Here is a 13,062-nt window from a genome sequence, read left to right on the forward strand (position 1 = left end):
CGCCCACTTTCAGCCACCGGAATCATTACAAATTAAGCAGTTGCAGTAGACAGCCATGACGAATCTAGACGAATATGATGAGTTCGACCACTTCATGATTCGCCAAATGAACCAATTACCACTAAGTTCAGAACACATAGCAAGAGAGTCCAGAAAAGATGAACGAATGGGTAAAATAATTAAACTACTGGAAAGTGGCCAGTGCTTGAAAAGTGCAGGGTACAAATCCCCAGAAATCAATTATAAATTGTCCTCCGAATGTTTGACGTTCGAACATCGTGTTGTTATTCCACCAACATATCGAAACAAACTGCTTGACAATTTACACACGGGGCATTTAGGAATTGTTTAGATGAAAGGGATTGCTCGCTCATTCATATACTGGCCGGGCATAGACAATGATATCGAGAATATTGCGAACCAATGTGATGCATGTGCAAGACAAGCAAACAAACCGGCAAAAAGTGAGGATCATCATTGGAAATACCCCAAGGGAACATGGGAACGTGTTCATATCGACTATGCGGGACCTTTAGAGGGAGCGATGTTGCTGCTAATCTCGGACGCATACAGTAAGTGGTTAGAAGTGAGAGTTACTAAATCTATAACAGCAACGGCGACAATTGCGTTGTTGGACGAATTGTTCGCGGCTTACGGTGTGCCGCTAACTGTCGTTTCTGATAATGGAACAAATTTCACTTCTGCAGAATTTAACAACTTTCTGACAGCAGTTGGTGTTAAATATCACAAATATTCAGCGCCGTATCACCCAGCAACTAACGGACAAGCAGAGCGTAGCGTACAAACAGTCAAGAAAGCATTGAAAGCGATGGGTACTACGAGTAGTTCATTAAAGAAAAATTTGAATGAATTTTTGAGGCAATACAAAAACGCACCGCATGCAACCACAGGGTCATCACCAGCACTACTATTTATGGGGCCACACGTGCGCACAAGGTTGAATCTGATTCGACCAAAGGAAATTTCAAAGAAGGTAGAAGAGAAACAATACGTAAAGTCCAAGAAAACTATTAGATAGTTTGAACCAAATCAAAATGTTTACTTTTCGTCTGGAAATCCACGAATTTGTAAGTGGCTCAGGGGAACCATAAACGCACGTCTAGGTGATCTGCACTATGAAATACTCTTCAATGGGAAAAGTGTAAAACGGCATGTGGACCAAATACGCAAAGCCCCGGTTGGACCTGATAAAACAGCTCGGGAAGTTGATTATTACAAGGCGAGGCTGTCAACCGAACACAACACTAATGAAACCGAGGCATCAGCTGAAGTAGGTAGCACTGAAGCAATAACGCAACCGGTGGTTACTGAAACGGCGCAAAACGAATCGTGGGGATCGGAAGATTTTGAAGGCTTTGCTTCGGCCAATAGTACAATAGGGCAAAATCCTACATCGAAACCGCATACAACACCCGAAACAAGTAGGATACCTCAAATTCCACGGCGATCAACCAGACAGAGAAGGGCACCTGTCGGATACTCATCTTATCCCTTGCAGAGGAGGAAAAATGTTATGTATGAAACGAGATGGCAGCGCCACGACAATAAATTATTTATATATACATCTGGCAACTGTGTTGCCAGAACATTCTTTATCTTCTTCTTTATTGCTTTTTTATCTTTTAATTGATATACTTTGATGCATTAACTTTAAAATCTAACAATTAACTTATTTCATTAATTAAATAAACACTCATATATAAAAGTTTGAAACTGCGTTAGGCTGTGCTGAAGGTTGGCATTTGACCTTAAGTAAATGTACTAGTACCTGTGATAAATGAAAATGTATGTTGTTGCTGTTGTTTTAGTGATAAGGACACTCCCCGAAGGCCTTGGGGAGTGTTATCGATTTTGATGATCCTTTGCCGGATGCAGATCCGTTACGCTCCGCTACCAAGCACCATAAAGGTACTAGCCCGACCATCTCGGGAACGATTTGGTATGACCAAATGAAGCTTTATAGACAATACCGCCCTCCCAACCCCTAGATCCATCAGGAGTTCGGGGTCGCCAGAGCCTCGGCTGTTAATGAAACAGGATTCACCACGTGTAGGTGAGCTTGACAATTGCGTTGGAGAAGATATATATTGCTCTGGCAACCACTTCAGAGGGTTGCGCTACACAACCCCTTGAATAAATTCGGTATTTTAGTCGCCTCATAACGACAGGCATACCTACCGGGAATATATTCTAAGCCCCTAACCCCGGTAAATGAAGATGTATCTTGCGAGTAAGTGTGTTAAGTACTTGTAATTAATTTCACAACGAACGGACATTTCACTTTATAGATGACGTCGACGTACTTATTCACGGCGAAAAGACATCGCGAACGGACATTGTGGACCATGATGTGCTTGAAAGATTTATCACACACCCATTATGAAGCAGGTTTTGTTTTATTATTATTCCTGGTGTTCAGAAAGGGTTGTTCACGTCCCCTAATTGTGGAATTGCATCATGTATCTGATGAGCATCAGAGCATGTTACAGCGAAATACTTGGGCATAGAAGAGAATAGTAGTGGAATCAAAGCTAGGGTTGCTTTACAACAGGATGCCATTGTCCATAAAAAAGCCATTATCCATAATGCGGGAGCTTGATAGACTCCATATCATACCAAGGTAAGAACTTGTGATTGAAACATCTGATTACAAGTTAAGTTGGTACCAATGATTCGGCTAAGAAGTGTTGAGGTAAGCAGCTGGAGCCGATAGTTGGGCCACTGATCATGCAATTAGATCCGTGTCTGACACCGTGGTGTTGATTCTTCCACTGACAGGCTATCACGTTAAGCACCTATCGTAATCGCGCCGCTATACGATTTTCAACAGTGAGTAGTGTTCTGATGTCAGCGCAGTGCCCACCGGGGCAACAGGTGACAGGAGGGATGTAGATGTTGATGATTTCTAAATTTGCATCGCCTGCCGGACAGATGTGCCTTGACGTTCCAGGACACTGTCCCGAGGCCACCTTCATTCTCACTCTCACTGGACGTTATACACAGAGCAGGTCTGCAAAGCAGATGTTACCGTGAGTTTAGTCTCTTTAATCGCAGCAATACGGATGTTGTGCCGCTTCTTAAAATCCACTATCTCAGTGATCTTCCTAGTTACAGTTTAACTGCAGTGTTCTGAAGTGCAAAGTGTCACTGTGGGAGTAAGTGGCGGGTGACTACGTCTGAGTTGTGTGGGAGGTCAGGTCGCAATTGTGTTGTGGCCCTGGGACTGGACGTCCTTGGGTAAGCATTGTAGTACCCAATGTAGTTGGGTTTGCAGCATGGCGCAAGGAAACCCGTCGGGGCGTTGCCGTCGCTGAGAGCGGAACATCTAGGAAAGTGGCACCGTCCAAGGCAGGAACTCCATTGGTTAGGTGTCGGAAGCATATATATTCTGTGCAGGCAAACGGCACACAAGGTGGTAGGAACTAAGAGTATGTTTCATTGCTCTAAGGTGAATGTTGCGTAGTCCCGCTGCAAGGATCTACTGGGAGGATGACAATTTGTGGGGTTATACTTAAATGGCAGCCCTTGGTCGGGAAAAATCCTGAGTCGCTTTGGTACATAGAACCGACTGCCTTGGCAAGCGTTTCGAATTGGTCTCGTAGTTTCATGAAAATATAATAGTATTTGGCTATCCATCCATTTTCTTGGTTATTTCCGTTTTTTCTAACGAAACAGTGTTTTATACAAAAAGAAATATTGTAGTCAAAAATATAAAATTGTATGGCTTTTTTTCGGAAAATAATGTCGCCCTGTTGGTTCTTCTCAGCTTTCTCTTAAATTTGTAAGTTTTTTTTTCACAAAATATATCGCACTGGATAAGAAGGGGGTACGGTACTTTAACCTACTAGCTCAGCCTTTCAGTAAGGTAACCTAGATCGCAAACTAGATTTTAGGAATACAAATGAGGGTAACATTTTTTCCAGAAAAGGAAACGTCATAAAATAAAAATAAAGAAGTTTTTACTCTAGTTCTACGAAACGACATCAATACATCAATGATCCGAAAGGTACCTATAAAAAATCTAATTCGATTTTTGAGATCAGCGCGGATTTTTCATAAAAATTTTATTGTGGCATGAAGGAAAGCAATTAAAACTTATTATCCACTGTAAACAAAATCGTCAAAATAGGTATTTTAAGCCTTATAATCGCTTTATACGTACCTGACGCTTATCATTGAGTTCACATTTATTACCCAGAAGCATCTTTTCTACATCAGCTGATGCATTTTCTTCTATATTACGAATCCAGTTTTTAATATTTTCGAATGATTTTTCTTGTGTAATATCATAAACCAACATTATACCCATGGCTCCTCTATAATATGCTGTAGTTATTGTCCGAAACCGTTCTTGGCCCGCGGTGTCCCTAAACAGGACAAAAAAAAGCTATAGAGCAGTAATTTGAAACACGGATACTCTACCATATTTGTAGTTTGATTTTTTTTCCATCTAATTCAATTGTCCTTATTTTGAAGTCAATCCCTGGAAATATATAAAATGTTTTAAAAAATATACAGATTTATGGGTGCAGTGTTTGTAGAGATACATTTGTTGCAACACCGTGTTTTTATTTAGGACCAAAATTCTTCAAAAAAAAGGACCAAATCTCGAAAAAGGACCTGCAATTGTCTCGTAAGTTTGCGTGGTTGACAGGAGGTTTTACCTTTCGTATTTTGCTCTATTTTACATAAGCATTTCATTGAACATAAAAAAAAATCAGTAGTCTATGCAAAGTTGACGTGCATTGATTCATTTGCTCATAACTGTTCAGCGATCAAAATAAAGTTTCGGATTCTTAAACCTGAAAACCCTTCTCAATATTCTCGAAACCAATCATTTTTTAGTAGCATTTCTTGACCAGAAAGACTGATAACCAAAGTCAACAAACTGTTTTGATTTTCCCGCTAAATTGTTAAAGCAAAATTTGCAAAAACACAGGAGACGTTGTTTGACATGAGTAATCGATACCTCGGTACTGCGTGCACGTACTCGATGCCTAAGAACGTACCTGTACCTGATAATCGACTACGAAAGATACTCGGTACCCGAGTATGTACTCGTTGTTACTCCTACCGGAACAACACTACGAATAGACTTTGAATTACATACGTTCCATCCCTGGGAAGGCGGCCACCGTGGTGTGATGGTAGCGTGCTCCGCCACACCCCGGGCAAAGCAACAAAAAAATTTTAGAAATAAGGTTTTTCAATTACAAGAAAATTTTTCTAAGCGGGGTGGCTCCTCGGCAGTGTTTGGCAAGCGCTCCGAGTGTATTTCTGCCATGAAAAGCTCTCAGTGAAAACTCATCTGCCTTGCAGATGCCGTTGGAGTCGGCATAAAACATGTAGGTCCCGTCCGGCCAATTTGTAGGGAAAATCAAGAGGAGCACGACGCAAATTGGAAGAGAATCTCGGCCTCAGATCTCTTCGGAGGTTATCGCGCCTTACATTTTTTTATTTTATCCGTGGGAACCAGATTATTTTTTGTACAATTTTTACGTTTCTCTTTTGTTTTGTGCTTCCAAGTAGAGATTACACTCTAGAGGTGGAACTTTTTCTATGAAAAAAATTAGAACCTCTAAAATTTTTTCATAAGTACCGATTACCGAGGGGAAAAATTTATATTGGAAATCTAGTTATATAAGTAGCGATTAGCAGTTCTTTTCACACGTCTTCTTCTCTCCCTCTTTCCGGCACTAGCACACGAGTAGGTCAGGGAAACAGAATCTTAGGGTACGCTTACACAGCCACCTATAAACCGAAAAATTGCAATCAGATGATGAAATCGGCCGGCCTGGTGTTGAAATTGCGACCGATTACACTGGTCAACAACATTTTTGTACATCGGTCGTGCGTTTATTTTTTGTATTGCTTTTGCACCCAGAAATAAGAATATGAACATAAGAAAGTTTTTGATTTGGTTTTGTTCGAAAAAAATGAGAAAAACGTAAAACATGAAAATTCATCAAAATTTGACATAGATTTGATTTATTCTAGTATAGTAAAAATCAATTTAAGATTTATTCTTATAAATTTAGTTTTAGAATACAGTTTAAATGTTTTTTTAAAATGCTTTTTCTTGCCTTTCCTGCCATATTCGGTAACATTTTCTCTTATTAATGTCCAAATATAGTCCCCCATCATGCTTCCCGTATACTGGCCTTGGTAGCGTTTCTCAAACTCCATTATATCTTGTTGGAATCGCTCCCCGTGTTCTTCTGAATAAGCTCCCATATTATCTTTGAATTTATCCAGATGTGAATGTAACATGTGCATCTTTAGCGACATTCTACATCCGATGGCAGAAAAATTCGTAATCATGCCAGTTATCAGCTCATCATAATTTTCATCCCTATGATTTCCAAGAAAGCCATGAATAATTGCCTTAAAACTGTTCCACGCTAGTTTCTCCTCATTGCTAAGTAGGTCCGCGAAGATATCGCAGTTCATAATTTTTTTTTGAGGGCCAACAAAGACTCCAGCTTTAATTTTCGCCTCTGACAGCTTTGGAAAAAAAGTCTGCAAATATTTGAAAGCTTTAGACTCAATAATAAGAGCCTTCACAAATTGTTTAATAAGGCCCAATTTAATATGCAATGGCGGCATCAATATATTTTTAGGATCGACAATTGCTTCATGTTTAATATTAAATCTCCCCACTCCATACTCAATACGTTCAGGCCAATGTTTTTGGCGATAGTGGACGGCATCACTTCTGCTATCCCATAGGCAAAGATAACAGGAGTGTTTGGTATATCCACCTTGCATTGCAGTAAAAAAAACAAACCATCTTGAAGTCTCCAATAACTTCCCATTTGTATTCCGTATATTTGATTGCAGTTAATATCATTTTAATACTGTCATAATTTTCTTTGAGATGTATGGAATGTGCCAGTGGAATAGATGGAAATTTGTTCCCATTGTGTAGTAGAACTGCTTTTAGACTTTTTGTTGAGCTGTCGATAAAGAGGCGCCATTCATTTGTATTATAAGGAATACCAATTGCTTCAAATAAACCTTTCACGTGACAGCAAAAACAGAGTCCATCTTCCTTACTGTAGAAACAAGAAAATTCATCATGACGCTTTCTTTGCCGAGATATTCGAACATCAGAAGTAAGTAAATTTCGTTGTTTAAGCCGCGATGCTAATAACTCTGCTTTGTCATTTGATAGATTTAAGTATCTTATTAAGTCATTGAGGAACAAATTCGGAATGTAGGGATGCAGATGGAATCGGTGTTTGAAAGCTGCTTTGAGGTAATAGTTGCTTTTCCAACACAGGTGGATCAGGTACAGGATTTTGTTCCGAATGTGGTACTGGAGCGGATGTCGATGGTAGTTCCGGATATATTGTTTTCCTTAAACGTTTCCCTTTCAGTGGTTTCACTACACAAAAATAGCAATCAGTGTCATGATTACTCGGTTCCCTCCAAATCCTCGGCACTGCGAACTTCATGGCTCTTTTCTCATCCTGGTACCAAACTATAATAAAACGTAAAGCATTTCATAACAATTTCAGTTATTATGCATTTATATATATGTTGATATATGTATATATATATATATATATGAAACCGTTAGTACCATAAAAAAGAAAAAGTAAACTTACGCTACAGAATGCTTCTGCAAGAGTTACATGAAACATGTGGAGCCCATTTTTTGTCCTGGTTTTTAACAGGTAGACCGAAGTAGGCTAGGTAGGTCTCGCAAATACTTGTGTTTTTAGTTAAATCAAACTTTTTTTGTCTTCTTTTAATACATTCGCCACATATATAGCAAAACGAATTAGCCGCGCGTTTACAACTTCTCGAAGACATCATTCCTCTGTGATATGGAAAAACATAGTGTCGCCCACAACGAGTGACCCAGGAAACTACAGCTTCTTAAAACAAATTTTATTTACAAAAACGCTATCAGGTAGCTTCCATGCTCTATTGCTAGGCCTGCCAATCCGTCAGTAAAAGTTTCGATGTGTTTCTTAATATGTACTTAACGAATTGTCAAATCTACCTAAAATCGTGTGTATCTGGGACCTTTTATCTCCTTTTTACTGTTTCTCAGCCACATTTTTTTGGTTTTTTTTAAGATGAGTATGTTGTGCTTTAAGTAGATCTTTTTTCGATGCATCGCTGCATCAGGTAGCTACCCGCCGCCCTCTATCGACAGAAATAGCCTGGTGCAAAAATGCTAAATTTTCAAATCGCTATAACTTCTACAAAACCAAATATTTTTGATTCATAATTGCATTTTTTTTTATAGAATTGAACGTAGAATCCGAATATATAGGGCAAAACCCATGTACAAAAAAATTTTTTGTTGACCTGTGTTATCGGCCGGCAGCTTTTTTTTCTTACATTTTACTTTTTCGCAAAAAATACGCTTGCGTTTATGCTTTTATGTGCTTATCCCATAAAGGGCGCCTGTTTTGCACACAATTAAGGAATTTTTCAGTCCATCGCACAAATAATAAATTTTTCACAGTAAATGCACACATTTTATCGGACGATAAGATTGCACATACGCGAATTTATCGGCAGTGAAAAACGACAACGGCGGACAACAATTCGGTGATCGGTTGAAATAGTACACATCGGCCGTAGGGACAGTGTTCTGGAACGTCAAGGTATGTCTGTCCGTTCAGGCGATGCAAATTAGAAATTATCAACATCTACATCCCTCCTGTCACCTGTTTCCCCAGTGGATAGGGCCCTGATATGAGCGCACTACTCACTGGAAATAGCATTACATAATTTAGGCGATTTTAATGCCCACCACAATCTGTGGCATTCTGATGTACAGGTGAAAAGCAGGGGCGAGATGTTGGCGGACCAAATAGAAGAAACGAAGTTCTGCACGATAAATGGGGACGCACCCACACGTATGGTAGGAAGCTGTGACAGTTCGCCAGACATTTCCATCATGAGCGCAGGACTCGTTAACTGCGGCAATTGCAGCCGATAGTTACATTGGCATCCGACATCCTACCCATACTTCTTTCGCTGGAGCGATCTGCCGAATGCATCACTAATCGCTTTGCTGCCCTCCCTATCCCGACTGATTCCCGCCAATGGGAGCATGTTTTCCTCAAGGTCATCCAATCCCCATCGGCTCGCTTCATTCCCGCCGGAATAATCCCGGAAATCCGGCCACATTCTCCAGCGGAGGCTGCAATACAAGTCTGAAATTACAGAAGGGTTAAAGAAACTGATTTAAATTCGAACAGAAAATAAACTCTAGCGAAGGAACGTGACCTTATAAGACAGCACGACCCCGGCGGCACCCAAATAAAGGAAAAAAACCTACGCTAGCGCTTTCCGCCGACAATATGTACTACACTCTACGGTTGTCAAAGCCAGACGGCACCCAAGCATAAACACAGCCCGTCCCGAACTACCATCACCACCAAAGAGGTTGAATATGCCATCGTTTATGCTAAACCATATAAAGCAGTAGGCCCAGACGGCTTAGCTGGGCCTATGCTAAAAAAAAATTTGACAAAGAGGGATTTTATTACACTGGTTTACAGCCAAAATACACCAGAGACGCCATTATGAAATTCCTATGTAAAATAACCCCCTGATTCCGAAAATCAAGGTCATTTTTAATTCTATTGTAACGTTTTTGAGATATTTACGAATAACCGTTTTTTCAGAAAAAAAAAAATTGGGTCCACTTAATCATATATATCTCAAGAACGAACTGAGCAATTCCAAAGCGGTTTGAAGCTTTTAAAAGGTAATAAAATTTGCTATAAACATACAACGCTTTTTGCTTGGCCGTGCAGGTTCAAAGATAACGAACAATCATTACGGATTTTTACAATTTTTTTGTAAAAACATAAAAAAATGTGTACTTTGCGAGGAAGGATCTCGAAAACTTTTTATTTTTTTGCAGATTTTTTTTCTATCTAAGCTCTGTTTTATTGCAAAACAATAAGCTTTCATTCAACAAAATAATAATAATACAAAAGTTATAAGCATTCAAGTAAATATATCCATTTAATACTTAAGTACCCTACTGGTACATATGTGTTAGTATTCGTATATCAGTTAGTTAGCAGGTAGTTTTTCGAAGGGTTATTAGATACAAAAAACTGTTAGTGTCGTTTTCTCAAACCCAGGTACATTTCAAGCAAGAGCATATTTTTAAGGCAGGTAGTATGCACAGTTTATAGCAAATTTTATTACCTTTTAAAAGCTTCAAACCGTTTTGGAATTGCTCAATTCATTCTTGAGATATATATGATTTGTTTTTTTTTTTGTGAGAACGGTTATTCGTAAATATCTCAAAAACGTCACCATAGAATTAAAAATAACCTTCATTTTCGGAATCAGGGGGTGATTTTACATAGGAGTTGCATAATGGCGTCTCTGGTGCAGAAAAAAAATTGGAGTTTGTGATCCAGTGTTATCTAGCGCATGTCTTCAACCTGTCTACCTTCGTCATCTCCGACAAATGGTAAATGCCAGGGTGATTCCGCTATTTAAGTCTTGAAAAAAAAAGAAACCAGCTTACATAGGAGAATCTTATCGTCCGAAATCTCTCGTATCGCCAGTAGCCAAGAGACTTGAAGCCATTCTGCTTCCCTATTTCACTGAAAATTTGCGTCTTGCCAATCATCAGTATGGCTTTCGAAAAGTACATTGCACTACCACCGCGCTAAACGCCAATAACACAGATAAATTCCGAATTGAATCAAAAACCCCACCACAGAACAGTACTCGTTGCGCTAGACCTATCAAAAGCTGTTGATAGGTCAGCCACGGCACGTTACTGACAGACTTGGAGGGATCTTCCCTACCTCCAAGCCTTCAAAGGTGGGCCGCAAATTATCTGTCTGGTCGGCAAGCATCGGTGCAATTCAGGAACATATATCTAAACCCAGAAGAATTAAACAAGGGGTACCACAGGGTGGTGTCCTATCCCCGCTTTTGTTTAACTGCTACATATCGAAGGTACCCTCGCCACCAGAAGTAGTCATCATTGTATCATATGCCGATGACTACAATAAAATGGCAGCAGGTCAAGGCCCACACATCAACGAGCTTTATAATAAAAGAAACAGCTGTCTCACTGATCTCTGCAGTTTTTTCGCCTGGCGAAATCTGAACAAGGCATCGGCGACCTTTGTTTTTTTTTTGTTTTTTTGGTATTTATTCACGGTCCTTAAGACCTAGTTTAAATAAAAAAGAAGAAGTTCATTACAAATTTAATGATTTACAGTATAAAAATAAACTTTCTTTGAACTTATTAATATTTTCACAGCCCTTTTATCTCATTTGGTAATTCATTATACATTTTATAAGCTATATATTTTAAATCCTTTTTAGCGAACTCATTGCTTACCCTAGGCAGTCTTATATTTTTACTACTTCTACTTTCATAGTTGTGAATCTCATGATTAAAATGTATTTTGTTGCCCAGATACTTCGGAGTTATCCCTAATTTCACATGATGAATAAATTTCAATGTAAAGTAACTCATGAACTGTTTTATACTAAGCCAATTTAACATATTTAACATTGTACTTCTAGGTGTTCTATTCGAACATTTTAAAATTAATCGCATTGCCTTGTTTTGCTGTATTTGAAGCTCTTTTTGTCTGTGTATTATTTCCTAATAGTAGTATTGTAGGACAGTAGATAAAATGTGGTTCAATGATGGATCTGTATACTAATATTTTATGACGTTGGTTAATATACTATCGGATACTATCATCTCTAAGCCGATACTAAGCAGTCACTTGTATCTACATAAACAAATCAATCATTATGTCTACACATATGTACATACAGCAGCGGAGAGATACTCACAAAAGTATGCAATCATCAGCAAAGTAGTTCTCACACATACACATGCATATTTCTGAGATACTCACAAAAGTATGCAATCTTCAGCGAACTAGTAAATTCTAGAAGGAGAGACGCCTAGAAATATGCCAACGAGGAAACCGAAGAGTATAAAAGTAGCACCAGCTGCGGCATGAGCAATCAGTTTGATTTGAGCACGCTATTGGCTGCGAAGTATAAGTAGTATAATAAAGACCAAGTTGCATTATTGAATATTGAAGTTATTTATTCAACAATTTACCGATACGAACGTTAGTAGAAGGTGTAAAATAAGCGGAATTTCTCTAAATTCGTTACAATTGGTGTCAGAAGAGGAATTGTTGAATAAATTCCAGAGTTGCAGAGTACAACAAGGAAATGGCAAAGTGGAGTGAATTGACGATCCAGAAACTGAAGAAGGAGTTGGAGAGCCGTGGATTGAATACAACCGGCAATAAACTCGAACTTCAGGAACGACTACGAGAGGCAATGGAATTAGAAGGAATTAACGTGGAAGAGTATGTCTTTCATCTTGATGGCGATGAGACAACAAAATTGGAGGAGAAAAATGAAACACCGCAGTCAGTTACGAGCACAGACTTGAACATGATATTAACTGCAATATCTGCTTAAACATCGGCAGTGGCATCTCAATTGGAATTACAGGAGACACTTATAACATCCCAGGAGGCACGCATAACTTCCAACTGGAAGAACAGAAGACATATATGACATTTCAGTTGGCTGAACAGTTGAAAGCACAGGAGGCCCGCATATCACCGAAGCTGGAGGCCCAGGATACAACAATTTTACAGTTTGAGGAAAAAATCGAGACCGAGGTGAATGCTTTGAGAGGACGTATCGAGCAGTTACAACGAAATCGCCCAGCAGTTTCAGCGAGTAATAAGAAGGTAAAAACTCCATCTTTTGCAGGTTCTGTTCCTTTCCAGGTCTTTAAGCTACAGTTTGAGAAGACCGCAGCAGTGAACAATTGGAATGCTGAAGATAAAGTTGCAGCTCTATTCGTAGCTTTGAAGGGGCCAGCAGCCGAAATCCTACAGACGATTCCCGAAGGAGTGCGGAACAACTATGAAGCATTGATGGCTGCTGTAGAATGACGTTACGGAAGCGAACACAGGAAACAGATCCAGCAAATCGAATTGCAAAACCGCTACCAAAAAGCTAACGAGACTTTGCAGGAGTTTGCCTCGG

At 39.3% G+C, this 13,062-nt stretch overlaps 1 protein-coding gene across 5 annotated transcripts in view; it reads right to left on the reverse strand.

The window, feature by feature from the left end:
- The window catches only part of Rab8 (RAS oncogene family member Rab8), a 252,562-nt gene that overhangs the window by 171,523 nt on the left and 67,977 nt on the right, over positions 1 to 13,062 (reverse strand). For all 5 annotated transcript variants that reach the window (XR_010953782.1, XR_010953781.1, XM_067790109.1 and 2 more), the window contains exons 2-3: positions 4,444 to 4,504; positions 4,184 to 4,388 (exon numbers count right to left, since the gene is read on the reverse strand). Coding sequence is in view for 3 of the 5 variants with exons in the window: in XM_067790109.1 (XP_067646210.1) it covers positions 4,184 to 4,388; positions 4,444 to 4,504 (266 nt within the window). In the remaining 2 variants the exon portion in view is untranslated. The remainder of the gene's footprint in view (positions 1 to 4,183; positions 4,389 to 4,443; positions 4,505 to 13,062) is intronic.

This window comes from Eurosta solidaginis, chromosome 5 (genome assembly GCF_040869045.1).
Source record: "Eurosta solidaginis isolate ZX-2024a chromosome 5, ASM4086904v1, whole genome shotgun sequence".
NCBI lineage: Eukaryota > Metazoa > Arthropoda > Insecta > Diptera > Tephritidae > Eurosta > Eurosta solidaginis.